Source organism: Garra rufa, chromosome 23, assembly GCF_049309525.1.
Source record: "Garra rufa chromosome 23, GarRuf1.0, whole genome shotgun sequence".
Taxonomy (NCBI): Eukaryota; Metazoa; Chordata; class Actinopteri; order Cypriniformes; family Cyprinidae; genus Garra; species Garra rufa.
Genome location: NC_133383.1, coordinates 12,047,484 through 12,067,629, shown reverse-complemented (window position 1 = coordinate 12,067,629; position 20,146 = coordinate 12,047,484). Strand labels below are relative to the sequence as shown.

The window sequence follows — 20,146 nt, the reverse complement described above, 5'->3', positions numbered from 1 at the left end:
AAAAAATTAAGATCCAAGAGATGGTTCAAGTCAGTGTTCATGATGTTAAGTTTAGAAATGTTGTGCATCCACTTATTATTAGTGTGACATTTTAGCATGCAAATAAAGGGAGAACTTCAAGATATCGGCCAAAAAAATCGGCAGCACATATCGGCTATCGGCTGACCCTGACCTCTAAACATCGACATCGGACATAGAAAAACCCATATCGGTCGATCTCTAATTTGAAGCCGCATTTAAACTGCATTTTGGAAGTTCAAACTCGGGGGCACCATAGAAGTCCATTATATGAAGAGAAATCAGGAAATGTTTTCCTCAAAAACATAATTTCTTTACGACTGAAGAAAGAAAGACATGAACATCTTGGATGACAAGGGGGTGAGTACATTATCTATAAAGTTTTGTTCTGAAAGTGAACTACTCCTTTAATTTGATGTAAATGAGAAAGAGGCTTCAAAGAGCAGAAGTCAAAAATATGCACAGTTGTTAACTGTGGTGTCATTTGTTTAGCCAATGAAACACTGACAACTTCATTCTGCAGTGTTTCCCTGAAAGTAGTAAGACAACTCTGAAATCACCACCTGTTTCCTCCTTTCAGCTCCTAACCAACTGCCACAACTACCCAAAACACACACTCACACAAAACTAGAAAGATACACAAACCCACCCTGAGCACTGAAGCACATAAACCACATCTATGCAGAGACAACTAAACTTAAACATACACAAGTGATGGCATTGAAGTTCTCTAAGAAATTCCAAACATGTTCAGTTGGGACATGTGAATTTGTCTGACCGCTGTCGCTGTCGCTTTCCCTCCCTCTCTTTCTAAAGTCTAAATTACCGGGTTCCCATCTGCGGGAGTCTCAGTGCTGCACAGATACACCGAGATAATGGCAGTGTACAGCGGATGGCCAGTTTATTTAATAAACATACAAATCCACCTGACAAAGACAGCCTGAAAGAGAGCCTTTTTCCAGCCTAAGAGAAAGGGAGAGAGAGCTGTGAGAAGGGCTCTGATTTCAGATGACATATTCAATCACACTGATTTGTTTGTGCTCTTAAAATCTTCCATGAGGAGCTAAGAAGAGGAGCCAGAAGAAGCTAAAACAGCTTGTCTCATATAATCAAGTCAATCAAGTCCTGCTCACCCATGATGATTGTGGCCGTCGTGGTGAATATTTACACTCCAATTCATTTTTATTTACATAAGCAGACAGGTAATAGTAACAGCCTGCAGTCTTTCATTCAGAGTTGAAATTTCCATAACTATGGTAACATCCATAATATAAAATACAACCGCAACAATCCAGCCATACCCACACTTCAAACCCCACCCCCAACTTCACTCATCCAATCCCAAGCGCATCTACACACAGTCAAACTCCACCCACACCCATCCCAGCCCCGACCCCAGGCAGGTTCTAATCAATGTCAGCTACTTGGCAGTAAATGTTTGGATGCAAATACTCTGAGTTTCAACATCACTAAAAAGACCAGCATCAGTTTCCTGAATCAACCACACCGCCTTCACACACCTGTGCCCTCATTTCCAGCACTGCATTGTAACGAACACATCCGGGGGAGACGTGAGCGAGTCTATGTGTGCTTAGACATGGAAATCTGAAGAGTGGAATATCAGAAGGGAATTATGTTCGGGTCTTACCTTTCCGAACTGTTCAAAATACTGTTTCACATCTTCAACGACTGTGCTCGCTGATAATCCACCCACAAATATCTTCTTTGTTCTTGTGACCATCTGGTGAGAAAGCGAGAAACAGAAGAGAGAAAAACATGAGCAAATCAAAACACATTCAGACCTATTCAGATCATGATGTTCATTAGTTTGTTTAAATATGTGTGATTAAATAATTTGCATGTTCACCATAAAAAATTATAATTAATAGAGTCAGAGGAGGAGGAAGAGATGAATCATTAATTTGCCAACATTTCAGTAACAAACATTAAGATTTATGAAACACCAAGTAATCGATCAAGAAATAGAGCAGACTTTTTAACAGATGGTGAGAATGAGATAGACAGCATTTCCTGCAACTCTATTTATTTGAATCTGTCGTGCCACCAAAAAATATAGATATATTTAAACTGAGCTGTAAGCTTATGAATTGTAAGTGACAAGAGTGAAAAAATGACTGCTGCAAAAAACGGATAAAAAAAAATAAAATTCCCATGTAGTTATCTTCAAATAAGTACACTCTAAATACAAGTAGAAATACAACTTTCTATTGTGTTGTCCAAGACATGACGGAATACCAAAGTCGAAGAACCTGTCTATTCCATGCTTTTGACTGTCACAATGTCTTCAATCATCTTTTCTTAGTATACATTCATGTTTTAAAGAAATGTTGAGGTCAAAGATCTGACCTCAGAATTACACATTTGTGTCTGAAGGTCATCTTCCTCTGTAAAACAAACTCAATGAAAGAGGCAGTGCTGATTCCAGTCTCTCCAGATGCACCTTCCCTAGATTTCACAGCTAATAATGCTGTTACAAATCACTTTTCACTGATGCCACACACGTGTTTGGCACCATTAGCGCAGCCTTCCATTCAGTTAAACCCCTGACATGTTTACTTCTGCTCTGACACACATCCAGATGCTTTTCAGCTCCAGTCACACTTAAAAACAATAACAGTGAAAAAAAAAAGAAAAACCTTCCTTTTCCCCTCAAATCTCAATTAAGGCATAGAGGGAAGGAGGGAGGCATTAAAACCTTGATTAATTCCCGAGCCGGGTAAATACAAAAGATTTCTACAGCACACAAGGAGAGGCGACAGGAGGATGAGCTAAAGTGCACCCGAAGAGAGAAAGAGAAAGACAAGAATGCACCTTTAGGAAATTTAATAGCCAAATAAAAAGTGCATTAAAGTCGCTACAATAAATCACATTATTTTTCTTGCTGTAAAACAGTAATATTATTAAATATTATTACAATTTAAAGTAACTGCAGTCTTCAGTGTCATATGATTCTTGAGCTATCAACTATAGTTGGTGTTCAGTAATTAATAATATTAATACTTTTGAATGGTTGTGAACCACAGTTTTCACACAAAAAAATGACGCAGCAGAAACTGTTGTCAACACTAATGATAATAGCAATGGTTCTTAAACACCAAGGCGGGCACAAGAATACATTAAATGTCAAATAAACTATGGAAGCCCGTTTGCGCCACTGAGAAAAAAAAAAAAAAAAGTGGGTAATTGTGACTTTTTATCTCAATTCAGAATTGCATGATACAAACTCACAATTCTGACAATTCTTTTCTCAGAATTTTGAAATATAAACTCACAATTGTGAGTTATAAAGTTAAAATTGTGAGATATAAACTCGCAATTCTGAGAAATTAAGTTAATTGCGTGATATAAACTCATAATTGCAAGTTATAAAGTCAGAATTGCAAGATATAAACTAACAATTCTGAGTTTTTTCTCATTCTGAGAAATGAAATCAGAATTGTGATACAAACTTGCAAATTTGACTTTCTCAGAATTCTGAGATATAAACTTGCAATTGAGTTATAAAATCGGAATTGTGAGATATAAACCCACAATTCTGAGAAATGATGTCAGAACTGCGTAATATAATCTCACAAATCTGAGTTTCTTTCTTAGAATTGACTAATATAAGCTCGCAGTTGCGAGTTATAAAGTCAGAATTGTGAGATACAAACTCAAAATGACTCAAAATAACTTTTCTCTCAGAATTTGGAGAGATAATCTCACAATTGTGAGTTCAATTCAAGTTTATTTGTATAGCGCTTTTCACGATGCAAATCTTTGCAAAGCAGCTGTACAGAAAAAGCTTACTAGTGGTGACTATGTCAAGTTGAAGTGCATTTGTGACCCTGGACCACAAAACCAGTCTTAAGTCGCTGGGGTATTTTTGTAGCAATAGCCAAAAATACATTGTATGGGTCAAAATTATTGATTTTTCTTTTATGTCAAAAATCGTTAGGAAATTAAGTAAAGATCATGTTCCATGAAGATTTTTTGTAAAATTCCTACTGTAAACCTATCAAAATGTAATTTTTGATTAGTAATATGCATTGTTAAGAACTTAATTAGGACAACTTTAAAGGTGATTTTCTCAGTATTTAGATTTTTTGCACCCTTAGATTTCAGATTTTCAAATAAATGTATCTCGGCCAAATATTGTCCTATCCTAACAAACCATACATCAATTGAAAGCTTATTTATTGAGCTTTCATAGGATGTATATATCTCAGTTTTGTAAAATTTAACCTTATGACTGGTTTTGTGGTCCAGGGTCACATATGGCATAGATGTATGGTAAAATCAGTAAATGACGTAAACTAACAAATCTGACTTTTTTCTAAATCATGTCAGAATTCTGTGATATAAACATGCAATTTTGAAAAATGAAGTCAGAATTGCATGATATAAACTCGCAAATCTGACTTTTTCTTAGAACTCTGAGATATAAACTCGAATCTGCGCGTTATAAATTCAGAATTGTGATATAAAACCACACAATTCTAAGGAATGACATCAGAATGGCATGATACAAACTCGCAATTACAAGTTATAAAGTCAGAATTGTGAGATAAACTCACAAATCTGACTTTTTCTCAGAATTGTGTGATATAAACTCAAAATTGTGAGTTATAAAATCAGAATTGCAGGACAAACTCACAATTCTGACTTTCATATCAAACAATTCTGACATAACTTTATAATTGTGAATTAATATCATGCCATTCTTTCAAAATTCATTCCATTCATTTAAAAAAAATCAGAATTATGAGTTTATATTAAAAAAAAAAAGAACTGCGAGTTTGTATTACGTAATTCTGAGTAAAAAAAGTTAAAACTTTTTTTATTCAGTGGTGGAAAATATTAAAAAATATATATATTTTATATATTGTAAAAAATATATATATATATATATATATATATATCACAATACTATTGTTTTACAGTACATTTCTTCTTTTGAAAATATTTAATAATTAATTATTCCAAACGTTTGAATGGCAAAATCCAGTAACGGTTTAAAAATGTTTGTTCTATTTGCAGTTCCATCTGGTGATTCCAGTAAAAAGAAATTACACACTACACTATACTTCATAAATCTGTTTTTCTGCCATTGAATGTGCTATAACCACACCCACCAGCCAACACAGCAATAAAGAGTGAAGATGTTGAAAGTTCACTCCCAGGACATGAAGCAGATATGCGACTGTCTATCTACCTGTCTATTTGAATGAGCACTGGCAGCTTGTATTTGACACTCAATTCAAGATGCAAATCAATCCAGTGGCCGGAGACCAGAGCCTAAAACAAGAGCACATCCACCCGGGTTATTAAGGTTGTTCAGCCTGTATATTTAGCAGCATCCCTGTTCTTATCAGCACAGATCTAGCTAATGGAAATAGCAGTTGGCCCTGTTCCTGCACTACCAGCAGCCGTTTCATCTGCTTCCTGTGACACCTCTGCTCTATGTGAAAGGCGTTTCCCTGCCCGCCACTGCTGCTGCTGCCGCCCTGTCTGTGGATGCTTAAGTTTTTAGCCGGCTCTTTATGCTCTGTGACAGGCCTGCCCACAGGGCTGATGGGATTTCTACAAGCACTGCAACAACGCAATTACTTTCTCTCCTGCTTTCTCCGTGGTGACAACCCGACACGACTGCCTAAATCCTCCTGGAGAAGAGAGAGACAGACAGCACGGTAAAAAGACATTGATACAGGAATAAAGTGAGCTTGCATGTTACACAACTTACATTATTCATTGCAAAAACGAATAACACAGAGTCCGTCACCGTAAGGCCTTCCAGGCCGAAAGCAGAGCGGTGTTTCTCTCAGGTTAGTCCTAATATGAGGTGTTCGCTTATTATTTGTGCAGAATCTGCTTCTGTCACTTATTAAAATGAGATCTGAGTTATGAAGATGTATTCCCAGCTCAGCTCGAACAGGCAGGAACATAGACGACGGGCTCCAGGGAGGAGCTGGAGAAACGGAAGAGACGAGTAACTTCCCCACCGATCTGCTTGCACACCTGCTGGTGTTTTAGAGCAGTAACGCTGAAGGAGAATTCAACAGCATGAGCGAGGACACGCTCAGACACTGAATGACCTCTCTCTGGTTCCCAGAAGGACACAGTCTCCTCTCTCTCTTTCTCTCTGCAGCAGTGAGTGTGTTTGAGAGTGTGAGATCTGTCACAGGGTCACGGCTGTTTCTCAAGGACATGTTTCACTCACTCGAAAAGAATACAATAAAGCAGAACGGAACGGAATAGTCACTTTTTTTTTCCTGGCAGATTTTAAGTGGTGATATACTACATCAGCATAGCGAAGCACTGTATTTAAGGAGCAGCGTGTAATACAGGACAGACTGAGGACAACTGAGGGACTCGTATGCAATTATTAGAAGGTTCAAACACTTACTGATGCTCCAAAAGGAAAAAAACATGCACTGGGGGGTGAAAACTTTTTGACTTTGAAAATCAGGGTAAGTTTAACTTATTTTGCCTTCTGTAGCCACTAAAGGGCAGTACTAAATGAAAAAAAATATATATATATTTAGGCAAAATAAGAAAAATGTAAACGTCTTCATTCTGTTCAAAAGTTTTCACCCCCAGCTCTTAATGCATTGTTTTTCCTTCTGAAGCATCATTGAGCATATGAACCTTCTGTAATAGTTGCAAAGAGTCCCTTAGCTGTCCTCAGTGTGAAAAGATGGATCTCAAAATCATACAGTCGTTGTTGAAAAGGGTTCAAATACACAAAAATGCTGGAAAACCAAAGAATTTGTGAGACCTGGAGGATTTTTGATATCAGAATGGCGTGATACAAACTCACAATTACAAGTTATAAAGTCAGAATTGTGAGATATAAACTCACAAATCTGACTTTCTCAGAACTGTGTGATATAAACTCACAATTGCAAGTTATAAAGTCAGAAATGCAGGACAAACTCACAATTCTGACTTTAATATCAAGCAATTCTGACATTATAACTTTATAATTGTAAATTAATATCATTAATATCATATCTGAACAGGGTATCTGCAGATATGAACAAGTGAAATTTAAGACTTTTTAAGACCTTTTTAATACCACCTTATATGAAATTTAAGACCTAAACCTGTAATGGAAATTTATGTTATATTACATGCATATATGTAATATTTAATGTGTTTAATGTAAAAAAGTAAACAAAATATACAGTGAACTTTTCATATCAGCAGATACTATTCCACACAAATGTCCCCATAAAAGTAACACTAAGAGATATCTGGTGATGTAAACAATTTATTTTGAAGCAATATTTTCATCAGTGCTCTATCAGCTCTATCATCTTAAATCTGCATATTTGATTTACCTTTATAAAGGCCTTTTTTTTACTTTTGAAATGTATGCATCACCTTTGAAATCATTACAATTTATCAAATTCTACATGGCTGTTAGCAGTCAGATTACATCATTTACAATACATTTATGAATGTACAAATTAGATATGTTGGGGTGGGGATGCATACTTTTAAGCATACTAAACTACCAGCAGGTGGCGGTAAGTCAATCATGAGCGAGTCATTGAGTTATTTCAACTGATTCGAGCAAAACGCTGAATCATTCAGTAGTAAAACGATGCTTGGAGAATGTGCTATACTTTTGCTGTGATCTTTGTTTGGAACTATTTTCGTTGGTGAAACAGAACAAAACAGTAAATGTTTTGTCTAAAATGTAAGTAACTACTTGACTAACTAGTTTATTAAACTAAAATTAATGTAACATTTGTAATCGTGAGAATATTCAGCAAAAAGCTCCCTTGGTATATTACTGAACAATATCATGTCATAAATAAACTATACATTTTCAATTGTTCCCCAAGTGTGCTTCTTTAGAGTTTCTTTATGTGTGCTGTTACGCTCATTTGTTAAAGTATGCCATAAATAGACCAGATCTATCCATTATCAATTGCAGTTTACGCTGATTGTATTAAAATAGGAATCTTTCTTGCCTTTCGATGCTTCGCTGGTTAATTTTGTCTCACCAGTTTTAATCAGGCTGTTTGTTCGGTCGGGCAAGAATAAAAAAAATTTTTTAAATGTATTGCGAAGGCTGGGATAGCTGGACTTATATTTATTATTATTACTGAGACCATTACATACAGAAAACAGCTTGTTGAACCTGTATTCTGCTACTGCGATTGTCTGACGACGCAGTAACTACCGCAGGGGGAGAAAAAATCTCATTAGACACTGCGGTCATTCCAGTCGCGTCTTGAAAACACACGGTCACGCCAGCCGCACTTTTTTTTGCATGCACGTCTAATCACGCACTTACGGTATTGGTGCTGGGAGCGGTCAAAGTGGATGTAATGACGCTGTTAGAACAGCGTTTTCTTTATGCTTTACCTGATATTTTCCATCAGGACCTAAATTAAGTAATGAAGACTGAAGATATTTTAGCGGAAATGTGACCAAAACTATTTAAGACCTATCGAAACTGAATTTAAGACTTTTTAAGACTTCTAAAGGCCTTATATTAGGAAAACGTTATTTAAGACTTTAAGACTTTTTAAGGATCCGCGGATACCCTGCTGAAGAACAGCAGGAAGTTTAACTGTTCCAGACAGACAAGGGACTCATGAACAACTAACAAAAAAAAAAACACAGCTGTGAATCCTTTTGCTGTGAAAGCAAGTTTGTTTTGTTTTCATTGCTGAAAGATGATGCAAAGAATCAGTGGTTAAAATTATTTTTTTTCCACAACCCACAACCTTTTGTTATGTGCTCGTCAGTTTACCAAGTACTGCTTCTCTAATCTTGGCAAGTTAAACGTTGGATTCGCTACACGCTTGTCCATGAAAGATAATTTCATACCTTTTTCTGGACAAACAAGTGTCTCCTAACCAGCACCTGTAAGTATGATTAATACTTGTGTACATCTTAAACTGAGTGCTCAAAATATTTTTTTTTTGTGCTAATATGTGATTTATAGCTAGAGCAGCATTAGGTTTCCAGGTAACCCACGATATTACTGTCTTACTGAATTAGTTTTGATAATTCGTTGTGAAACAACTATTTCATAAAAATGTGTTGATTGATTAATGTAGACTGTCTTTGTTCTTTTTACCTTGTGTAATAAAGAACGTAAACTTTTTTTTGTTTTGTTTTACAAACTGTATCGTTTCATCAGCGAATGTATCCACCATTATTGTTTTGTGAAGTGTTTACAGTTTAGCAGCTAAACTTTAGCTATGAGCACAATTCGCTTGTAGGGATGCACCGAATATTCGGCCACCGAAAATATTCGGCCGAAAATGGAGTCGTGCGGACAGCCAGTGATGAGAGCAGAGACAGAGACAGATGTAGCTTTCAGTGAGTGAAAAACAATGGCTTTACGTTGGTGTTACGTCACAATATTTTAAAGATATGTCCTTTCTATATACTGTATTTTTATAAATATTTCTGTTTTAAATTATGGAGGTGAGCCAATGGATATCACACAAGCAACGTGAAAACTGCGCATTGTTAAAGTGAAAGTGAAAACTGACAGTGCTTTCAGCATCTGACGTGCATTCTCTCAGAGACAATAAGAGGCGATTATATTTTATATGCTGATATTAATTTAGTCGCCTAATATTTTTCTTGTGCCCTGAACATGGTGGGAAAAAATAAAAAGAAACGTATTTTGTGTAAGGTTTGATTTTTGAAAGACTTAAATAAAGCTCTTAATTTTCATTGATGACTGAAGTTTTATTTGGGGTTAAGAAAGTCTTAATTATAATTTCAGGTGGTCTTAAATGTGGGGACTGAAAGACAAGAATTGCGATGAAACTTCAAAAGGCTATCCATTGAATAAATATGAGCGATGCACCTTTCAAAGTCATTTGCTGCGCTGCTTTGTGTAATATTATTCTGAAAGCGCCTCCTGCTGGAAGAGAAACGCATAGAGTTGTAAATGTGAACTGATGGATCCACAAGATAATGTGTTATAAAAATTTAAACAATTTAAACAAAGGCAGTAAAATATATGTATATGTTATTTAAGTAATATAATATTTGATTGATAACAATTGTTTAAATTAATATAATTGATTTATTCTTTGAAACTTTAATATTAATTTATGCAATTGCAATGCTTCGATTTTAGTAAGATTAGTACACGGTCATAGCCATAAATGCAATGGTACTAATAATTGGCATAATTCTTTCGGTTTCGGTTTTCGGCCAAGAATTTTCATTTCGGTGCATCCCTAGTTCAGTGTTAAATATTTTGAAATAGTTTTTTTGTTATTTGATTTATTTCTCTGAAAAGCAACACAAAATAGTAAAAAGCAAATTTTTACTATTTAATTATTGTAATGGTGAAAAAATTGGCAAAATAAATGGAAAAAAATGCGAAACACCGCGTTCGGTATTCGGCCAAGCATTTCATTATTATTCGGCTTCGGCCAAGAATTTCATTTCGGTGCATCCCTATTCGCTTGCATTGTTTACAGAAATATCAAATCACAACAGACTTGTCAATCTGACCAATTAGAGCAGAGTAGGATTATGGAAGGGAGGGGTTTACAGACCTCAAGCCCAAAACTGCTTTAAACGAATTGTTTCGAAATCATCGCAAAATGATTCTATTATTAAAAATATATTCGTAAGAAAATTATAATGTTTTCTGAACTTCGATGCATTTAAACCTATTTGTAGTGGACTCCAACACAATATTAGGACTCTTTAAAATACCATATGACCTGCTTTTTAAGGGTACACTATCAAAAACAGCCTGTTTCAGAGGGTCAGAGAAGGTAGAATATTGTAATTGTTACAATAAGGTTAGTGATTAGGAAGAGTAAATAAAAGAGTAAATAGCTCCTTTAAAAGAACTTACGAAAGCACCATATTTCATTTTTGACATGAAATCAAGATTGTGATAGAAGTGATAGAGGTACAGTGTGTTCAATGGATTGTACTGTTGTTTAACAACAACATAGATACAGGACCGTTACACAGTGCATGCCATAACAGCCTAGTTTTTATCTGTCTTAACTTCAATCTGGCATCTAACCTCTCACCCAATAATATAAATCCTGGAATAATTTACTCACCCTCATGTCATATAAATTTCTTCCTTTTGCGAAATGAAAAGATATTTTGAGAAAAAGTGCCTCTGTGTTTTCGGTCAGTAAGATCCAATGTTGTTTGGTTCCCAACGTTTCCACAAAATAACTACTTTGATGTTCCACAGAAGAACGTCATTCATACAGGATTGGAACAACAGAATAAGTAAATGATTTTTGAGTGGACTCTCCCATTAAATTACAAAGAAAGCACTCCTGGATCAGCCAGCAATTAAGTGTTTTAATAAATGATAGCTTATGGAACAACCAGTTTTAGGTCCCAACATAAAACCTTTTGCATATTAGCCCAAAGCTTTAAAACAAAAGGGAAATGTATTTTGACATACTTCAGATTAAAAAGGGACATTCACCAAATCATGAGCTCTAACATCAGAGAGCTGAAAATACACTCTGAAGAGCCTCTCTATGAGACACACACACTTGGTTCCTCCATGACAAGAATGAGAGCTTCACTCTCTTTTCGCACACACACACTCTTATCCTCCATGGCCCCTGATTTAGTGAATGACAGTATTTGTGGACAGCTGATTACAGTTGTCTGACTTTGGCTTCGTCTCTCAAACAAGGCCACTTGAACCAAAGGGGATCCGTTCGAGCCAAGACCTCTTTCCTCTGAGGAGCTTTTCTTCATCCTGTTCCCAATCAGAGCACTTTCTCCCTCAGCTTTTCTCCCTTCTGTTCATTTTCAAAAAGAAGTGATTAGAATGTGGCCGTAGCCATCAGTGATCCAAGCCGGCTCTCACTTTTCCTACGGTGATTACAGGGTGAGATGTCCACCTGCCCCTGACACCAGATCAGCGCACACACCTGAACTTTTAAAGCATTTGTGATAATTCAACACATCCTTCCAGTCTAAAGTTAGTGACTATTGAGATGTTTCCATGATGAGGTGTGGACTTGCGTAACCGCCTCCGTTCTGGCTTGTTTATGAGCTGTTTTTATGAATGAAGAGAGGGAGGATGTGTCCACACAAACACCTTTCAGCTGAACAGAGAGAAACCTGCTCACATTTATGAATACACTGCTGCCATCTGCGCACTAGGTGAGCTTCATATGCAAAATTAATATCCAGAAGAAATGTGAAAATGCCACAGAAACAGTGTGTGTGTGTGTCACAGAGCGATAACTCATGTGCTATCAGTGACAGATTAAACTAAAAAAAAAATACTCTAGAGCAACATCTATCAGGATCTGTTGCAAAATAAACTTTTCCATTAGAAAGAAAAATTTGATTATGCTTGTTCTAGACAGAAGCAACATTAAATGGAGAGCAAATGAAGACTTGTTTTTGTTGATGAGAACTCAGCACTGTCTCAAACTACACTGTAAAAAGTTTGCTGTAAATTTTACAGTAACTTACTGGCAGCTGGATGCCAGTAAGTTACTGTAAAAATGTTTACAGTATTAATACTGTAAGTGCATTTACAGTACTAAAAGGTCTTTACTGTAATTTCATTTACAGTATTTTTACTGTAATTTCATTTACAGTATTTTTACTGTAATTTCATTTACATTATTTTTACTGTAATTTAATTTACAGTGTTTTTACTGTATCTTCAATTACAGTATTTTTACTGTATTTTCAATTACAGTATCAGTACTATAGAGTTTATTTTCATTTATTTTAAACATTTTTTACCTGTAAAAACAATCCAATTAACCTACAGCACTGTAATTCAAGATTTTTACCACCCCAACCCCATAAAAATCACAATAACTCATAAGCATTAGTTCTGATAATATTCTTTTTAATTGTTGAACATTTTCGTTTTAAAAGTACAGAGACTTTGTATCATGGCAAACATACACATACTGAAAAGCAAAAATAAGTAAGTACACTACCAGTCATAAGTTTTTGAACACTAAGATTTTTTTAAAGAATTCTTTTCTGCTTACCAAGCCTGCATTAATTTGATCCAAATTTAATTTATTCCTTTGATCAAAGCTGAATTTTCAGCATCATTACTCGTCTTCAGTATCACATGATCCTTCAGAAATCATTCTAGTATGCTGATAAACATTATTTAATTTTTAGATTTTTCAGGATTCTTTGATGAATAGAAAGATATTATTTAGCAAGGATGATTTAAATTGATCAAAAGTGATAATAAAGACATTCATAATGTTACAAACTATTTCTGTTTCGGATAAATGCTGTTTATCTGAACTTTCTATTCATCAAAGAAACCTGAAAAAAAAATGTATTTTAGCATTATAATAATTTCAGCAACATCATAATAATAGTTTTTGAGCAGAAAATCAAATTATTAGAATGATTTCTGAAGGATCATGTGACTGCAGTAATGATGCTAAAAATTAAGGTTTGATCACAGCAATAAATTACATTTTAAAATATATTCAAAAAGAAAACAGTTATTTTAAATAATAAAAATGGTTCAAAAGTGTACTGTGTTTGCTGTACTTTGGATCAAATGAATGCAGGCTTAGTGAGCAGAAGAGACCTTCTTTAAAAACATTTAAAATCTTACTGTTCAAAAGCTTTGTCTGGTAGTGTAAATAAAATAAAATCATACAGTAAAAATGTGTTTGTGTTGTGTTAAATTTTAGTAGTTTTGAGTCAAAGTTGACAAGCTCTCTGATGAGAAACGGCAGAATGGGATTCAGGCTGATGCTTGTTGTTTGCACCCTCTTTCCAGAAGTCCATCTGATCTGTGACTGTCAATGCATTTGCTGCCACAAAGGTTGACTGTCTGAACAAACCTGCAAGCACAAGAAAAACAGTGTTTAAAGAATTTGCCTCAACTGTCAAACTTGGTGCTGTATGCATTTAAAAAAAAAATGATATACTACATACGAACGCAGTAGTAAGAAAAAAAACTGAAGAAACTTTTTCTTGAAATTTTTTATAAAGAATTTTATGAATGGGTCAGTAAGTCACTGATTCTAGGTGTTTAAAAAAGGTAAATTCATTCAGTAATGAAACACTGCTGTGTGCAGAGATGCACAACATGGCTTTGTTAAGAACCGTTTTTACTAAATGGAGCAAAAAGACAATACTTTCTTCATGATTTAAATCACTTAATATTACATTCTTGTTTATTGAATTTTGTTGCCCTGACACTCAAAAGTCTGCCACAGACCATGCTAAATGCTAACCAATCTGTTCATATAAACATTCTAAACGTGTGTTTCCTAGAAAGTCTGTGCATATAATAAGCCTACTATGGTTAAAAATCTCTAATTGTTGCTTTACAGTAACAATAATCTAAATTGACAGACGGTAAGATTGCTATTATGAATTTAAAGGTTACAGTAAGTTAAAGATACCTGAAGCAGCTGCATTTTGCTGTTTAAATGCTGGTTTAATAGAAATAATTTTAATGTGCATGCAAACTCAATCTTGATGTGACAAGACATGGTAATAAAAAACATTCCCCGGAAATAAATACCTTTCAAATGTGTACTTTAAATACAATATAACTTGCTTAGGATAAAAGCATCTGAAAAATGCATGAATGTAAATGCAATGTAAAACAAAAATGTTTTGGGTTACCTGATTCTGCATGTCTGTAAAATGGACAGCTGGCTGTATGATGATTCTGCATCTGATGGTCAGCATCCAGTTAGTGCTTGGAGAAATCTCCTGTAACAGACAGTGTCACAACACCCTTTTAGTGTTACTATAGTTTATGATCAGAAAAGACAACTACTGTACAGTAATAAAATCTACATTTTTAATTAAATAAACATTTATAATATTTATTAGCAAAACTTGTTATATTAATATATTGCTAGCCCGTTACTCTCTTTAAAAAGTTAACCTGTTCTGCAAGTCAGTGGAGAACAGCAGCCTGTGGCTAATTTGGCTAATTTAGTAACGTTAACATTAACTTAGTTAAATTGATGAAAGGGGAAGCTCACCTGTTGTTTGCACCGCGACGACGGCAATCACCAGAAAAGACTCTAATACACCTCCGATGCAGACGACATGACCACAAGACCACAAACTTGAAAATAAAACACAAAAGATGCAGTTAACCGCGGTGTTCAGTTTTACCTCAGTGTTTCATGTTAGCGCGCTGTTTATGTCACGTCTGTCACTGAAGGGACCGTCTATAAAGTTACATACGACATTCATACACACATTTCTTACTTAAACATAATTTGAAGAGAATTACCTTGCCAGCTATAAAGAGGCAGCGTTTAAAAGATATTATGCTGCTCTGTGACTAACGTTAAGTTTGTCAACTTCGGCTTACTGACATTATTAGCTTACCAGTTCATGTTATCGTCGATACTATGGCAGTCATTCACAGAAGAAGATCCAAAATACACCTCCGCGCTCCGACGTTACAGACGACATCCAGACCAGAAACTTGAAAATGACAAGCAAAAGAAGGGCTTGAAAATACAGTTTAAAATCTCCACAGAAACAGTGGTGTTGCTTAACGCACTTTACCTCAGTATTTCACCTCAGTTTGCTGTTAAGCTTGAGTAAGGGCTCGTCAGACGAACTAACTTGCATTAAAGGGCAGCCGAATATACAAACGTGTTTCTCAGTTTAAATAAAGTTTATTTCGACTAATATAGGTCACCTTAATTTACTCACCAGTCCATGTTTTCACCGTTATGGCGGCGCCCCGGCCGCCAGTCAGAAAAAAAAGGCTACCGACATGAAAAACACGATGAATATTGTTAGTTTGCTGTTAACAAGTGAAAACAAATTAAAATTGTTCAGTTTTTCATAAAACAGAAATAATATACTAACCTTTTTGTCGAGTTATTGATGCAACATTTCTCTTTTGTCCTTTTTACCGCCACTTCCTCTCAACAGGAGAAAAAAAAATCTCCCTTGCCATTGGTCAATTTTTCGCGGGCAAGTTCACTACTGTAAACGGATTTACAGTAGTGGAGAATTACAGTAGTGATCATATATTTTCCCATAATCCTTTGCAGTTTACAGTAAAATACTGTATATACATTTTACAGTATCTTACTGTAGATATTACAGTAAAATACTGTTCAAATTACAAAAATCGGTTACAGTGTACTTAGAATTCAATAGACAACAAATCTGCACTGAGACAAAGTAAATACTTTATAGAGTTCTTGGTTTTCCATCATTTAAGTCAATGAAAGATCAACTACTGAGCAATAAAATTATCCTCTGGGTTACTGTGTTGCTTCAGCTGTCCTTTAAAAAACTGAGCCTGTCAGAGTCCTTCAAAATAAAAAAATTATCCTTAATTACTAATTAAAATATGATCAGTGATGAGTAAGGTAGAGAAACTGAGCTCAAATGTATGATTGACAGGGAAAATCTCTTGAGGTCATTTAGCCTAGGCTTCAACACTCAACCTTATAAACACATCTTTAAACACACAGCCCAAGACAAATGCTTACACTCATCTTTCATCAGCACCTTAATGAACCAACCCATATCACAGTATAACCCTGAGTTAACTGACTTTCCATGACAGTCCAGACCGCAGACTGTCTGCAAGTCACGACAGAATGATTATATGTGATCCTGGGCCACAAAATCAGTCATAAATGTCAATTTTTCGCAATTGAGATTTATACATCATCTGAAATCTGAATAAATAAGCTTTCAATTGATGTATTGTTTGTTAGGATAAGATAATATCAGGCCGAGATACAATTATTTGGAAATCTGGAATATGGGGGTGCAAAAAAAATCTAAATACTGAGAAAATCGCCTTTAAAGTTGTCTAAATAAAGTTCTTAGCAATGCACATTACTAAAAATAAATGAAGTTTTGATATATTTACGGTAGGAAATTTACTAAATATCTTTATGGAACATGACCTTTACGTAATATCCTAATGATTTTTGGCATAAAAGAAAAAAAATTTGTGACCAGGCGTGTCTTGACAGTCACATAGAATATAGATTAACATGGCAGAGTAGAGATTCATCTTCCAGCAAATAATTACAATGAACCAAAGAAATAAAAGCAAACTATCTGTACTAGGTAAAATGCCCTAATAGTGACAGAAAGCAATGGAAAACGAATAACACGTTCTACGGAGCCACTAGATAAACATGGTTAGCCACTTCCTAGCGGTAGGCTGTTGGATTACAGTACATAAAATTTCACTTACCACATAAACAGTGTAAGGACAGATGACTGATAGGATGACGGCGAAGGATTTGCAGATCCTGAGGACCACTGACAAACATCTAATCTTGTGAAATGTGTGATAAGTACTGCTGCTCTGTAGTATTCTCAGAGTATGTGTGATCATTAGGGTGTAACGGTTCGGTTCGATACGACAGTTTTGTTGATTTCAATTCAATCAATTGATGCCGAATTGCTACTAGTTTAAAAGTGAGAAGTAAAATGCACACAGGCATTTACAGGTTATTCAAAAGTGAATAAAAGCGAGGAAAAGAGGGAAAACTCTAACGAACTGCCTCACCGTCACAACCCTAATGGAGAAGTGTGTTTCTTTGTGGATGGGAGAGGCAGACATTGCATTGCCTGTTATGTCATTTGAGCTGCCTTGTTGAGCACAGTGGCACATTATAATACATTATATGAGCCTCATGAACTGTTTAATGCGAATACGTGTATCGCTACATGATCATGAATCTTGAAAGTGAAAGTAAAAAGCGAGCACACATTTAAAAGTGATTTCAATTCCAACATATTAATAAAGGCTCCCTGATGCCTGCAATTTATATTTTGATGGTGCTGAGATCAGCAATAGAAAGGCACACATAATACTTTCTCGTTTGCCGTCAGCATTCAGCAAATCATTTAAACAAATCTTGAATGACTAATGAACATTTAAATTTCACAAACCTTGCAAACTTCGAATCCAGCTGTGAGATCTTGTGAAGTGTGCATTTGTATATAGCCTGATCGTGTGTGCTCTGCGTGACGATTGGTCCGCGCGAACTGAATGCGGACAGGAGGAGAGTTTTACTGGTGAAGCCCGATAAACAAACTTTAAACTCGTAAATTCAAATTATGGTGTGCTTTATTCATTTGCCCACTGCCAAATTCATGTCATTTTCACTGTGTGCTGTATGTAAAATGAGTGTTACCTTGGCTTTATTTAAAAAAAATATGATTCCCAATTTCACAAACTTCCCAGAATACTGAGTGCCTTGTTGGTTACAGTGTTTACTTCCTTTTTAATTATATTTTTATTAAATATTTATTTATTTGTGAAAAAGACTTTGTCATCTAAAGTACTAGTATGTTTATTTTACAAATTTATTTTAATTTAATTAATCCATTTTCAAATGATTTCAAATTTCTTATATATTAATTAAAATAAATAAAATTGTATCTTGATATCAGTCATTGGCCATCATGCTTTCCAAAAACTAATAGCAGTCGACTACTACCATGCACTCGCACAAATACGACCACATCTAATTTTAACTTGCATATTCCCAAAAAACTGTTGCAGTCTAAAGCCCTGTTGTATTCATTTTTATTCTGCACTTTAGACATCAGTATTGGCCCATCAAAATGCCCATAACAGTTAACCATTAGTCATTACAAAATCTACTTCAAAAATATTGACATTAAGAATTTTGAAGGAAAAAAATGGGCTTTGGTAAATCCAGAAGGATTTCTCATTGCTTTCGAGGAATACTAATTTTATGATTATGAATGGCTAGCCTCAGGCTGAATTTAGGCATTTGAGCTTGGGAGATGCTGGAGTTTAACAAAAATGACCTCAACTGTAATACTGCAGTTTTCTCTCTCTCTCTGCACCCACTGTCCCGCTGAGTCACCACAGCTGGAGAAAAGAAAAAGAGAGCGAGAACGAGAGTGAGAGCGAGAGAGAGAGACAGTCACTGGCACAGTTGCTGTTCTCCCCTCCTGATGCTGGAATCACAGATGACTAGGCACCAAGCTGGCACTGCCATCCTGCAGCTCTGCCCTGTGCTCTGTAGAGCACCTTCACGGCTGCCGAGTTCAGATCAGCTCTCTCCTGTACTGCAACCCCACACGACTCCTGTAACCCCATCACCGCCAGCTTTTAAACAGGGGCCAATGAGCAGACGCACAAACCCACCTAACCTGCCAGAACCGATCACGAGAACTCAGGCGCTGATTCACATGGAAATGATTCCACACAAGCAAAGGAACAACCATCTGGGTTCTGAAAAAAGCCCAAAAATGAGAGAATGTTTCATTTTAAAGACAAGATGCAATAAACACTGTCCCTTTCAATTTTAAATAAACGTCCCTTGTCTTATTGTGCACAACTGACTATACAGCAGATAAATGAAAACTACAGAACTTCCCAACATTATGGTTAAAAGGTGTTATGGCATGGAAGTAATTTAGATACTTGGTGTCCACAAAGGCAAACAAACAGAGTTTTGTTTGTTCTGCTCCCGAAACCAGCCGGTAATCTTGAAAAAAATGCAAGCATTGGATCAGACTCTGCAGCACAGCAAACAAACAACGGTTCATTTTACACACCCCTGATTTGTTTTCTACATTAAACAGAAAAAATATATACAAAAAGTTAACAAGTAAAACACATACACAAAAAAATTTTTTTACCTATTTTTGCAAATGCAGAAAGCATTTGTTACACATTTTGCCTTTGTGTTAAATGTTAATATTTACAACCGTTATATATATTGAGTCTCAACATATTAATCTAATTTTAAAAAGCTTGTGCTTTTCAGCTTTTTTATGAGCAATTTATTAAAACTTCTGTGACGTTATTCACATGGAGTACCAGGCACCAGCCTTTAAAGTGTGCCTTATTTAACACACATGTACAATCACTGGACTAGCCTGGTTTGAACTCAAGAACAACATTTCACTCTGCAATATTCCACAGTATGGAAGTGAATTGCACACTAAACCCATTCCACAATAGCCCTTAAAACTCTAAAGCTGTCATTTGCACTTTGTTCCCTCTTAGACCCTCAAAAAGAAGCTGTTCATCTAAGCAGGAAACACAGCATCTGGTCAGCCTCTGGGGAGTCCAAACCACTGAGTTAACCTAACACACACACACACACACACACACACACACACACACACACACACACTCTGA

At 35.6% G+C, this 20,146-nt stretch overlaps 1 protein-coding gene and 1 long non-coding RNA gene across 2 annotated transcripts in view; both read right to left on the bottom strand.

Annotated features, from left to right (window-relative positions):
- Positions 1–20,146, bottom strand: part of msi2a (musashi RNA-binding protein 2a) — a 185,755-nt gene that overhangs the window by 120,154 nt on the left and 45,455 nt on the right. The window contains exon 6 of the mRNA XM_073829218.1: positions 1,667–1,759. Coding sequence (XP_073685319.1) covers positions 1,667–1,759 — 93 coding nt within the window. The remainder of the gene's footprint in view (positions 1–1,666; positions 1,760–20,146) is intronic.
- LOC141299760 (uncharacterized) lies at positions 13,076–16,860 on the bottom strand. The gene is made up of 4 exons (XR_012341848.1): positions 15,361–16,860; positions 15,006–15,091; positions 14,638–14,727; positions 13,076–13,844 (listed from the first exon to the last, which is right to left on the bottom strand). It is a non-coding gene; the product is annotated as an uncharacterized lncRNA (long non-coding RNA).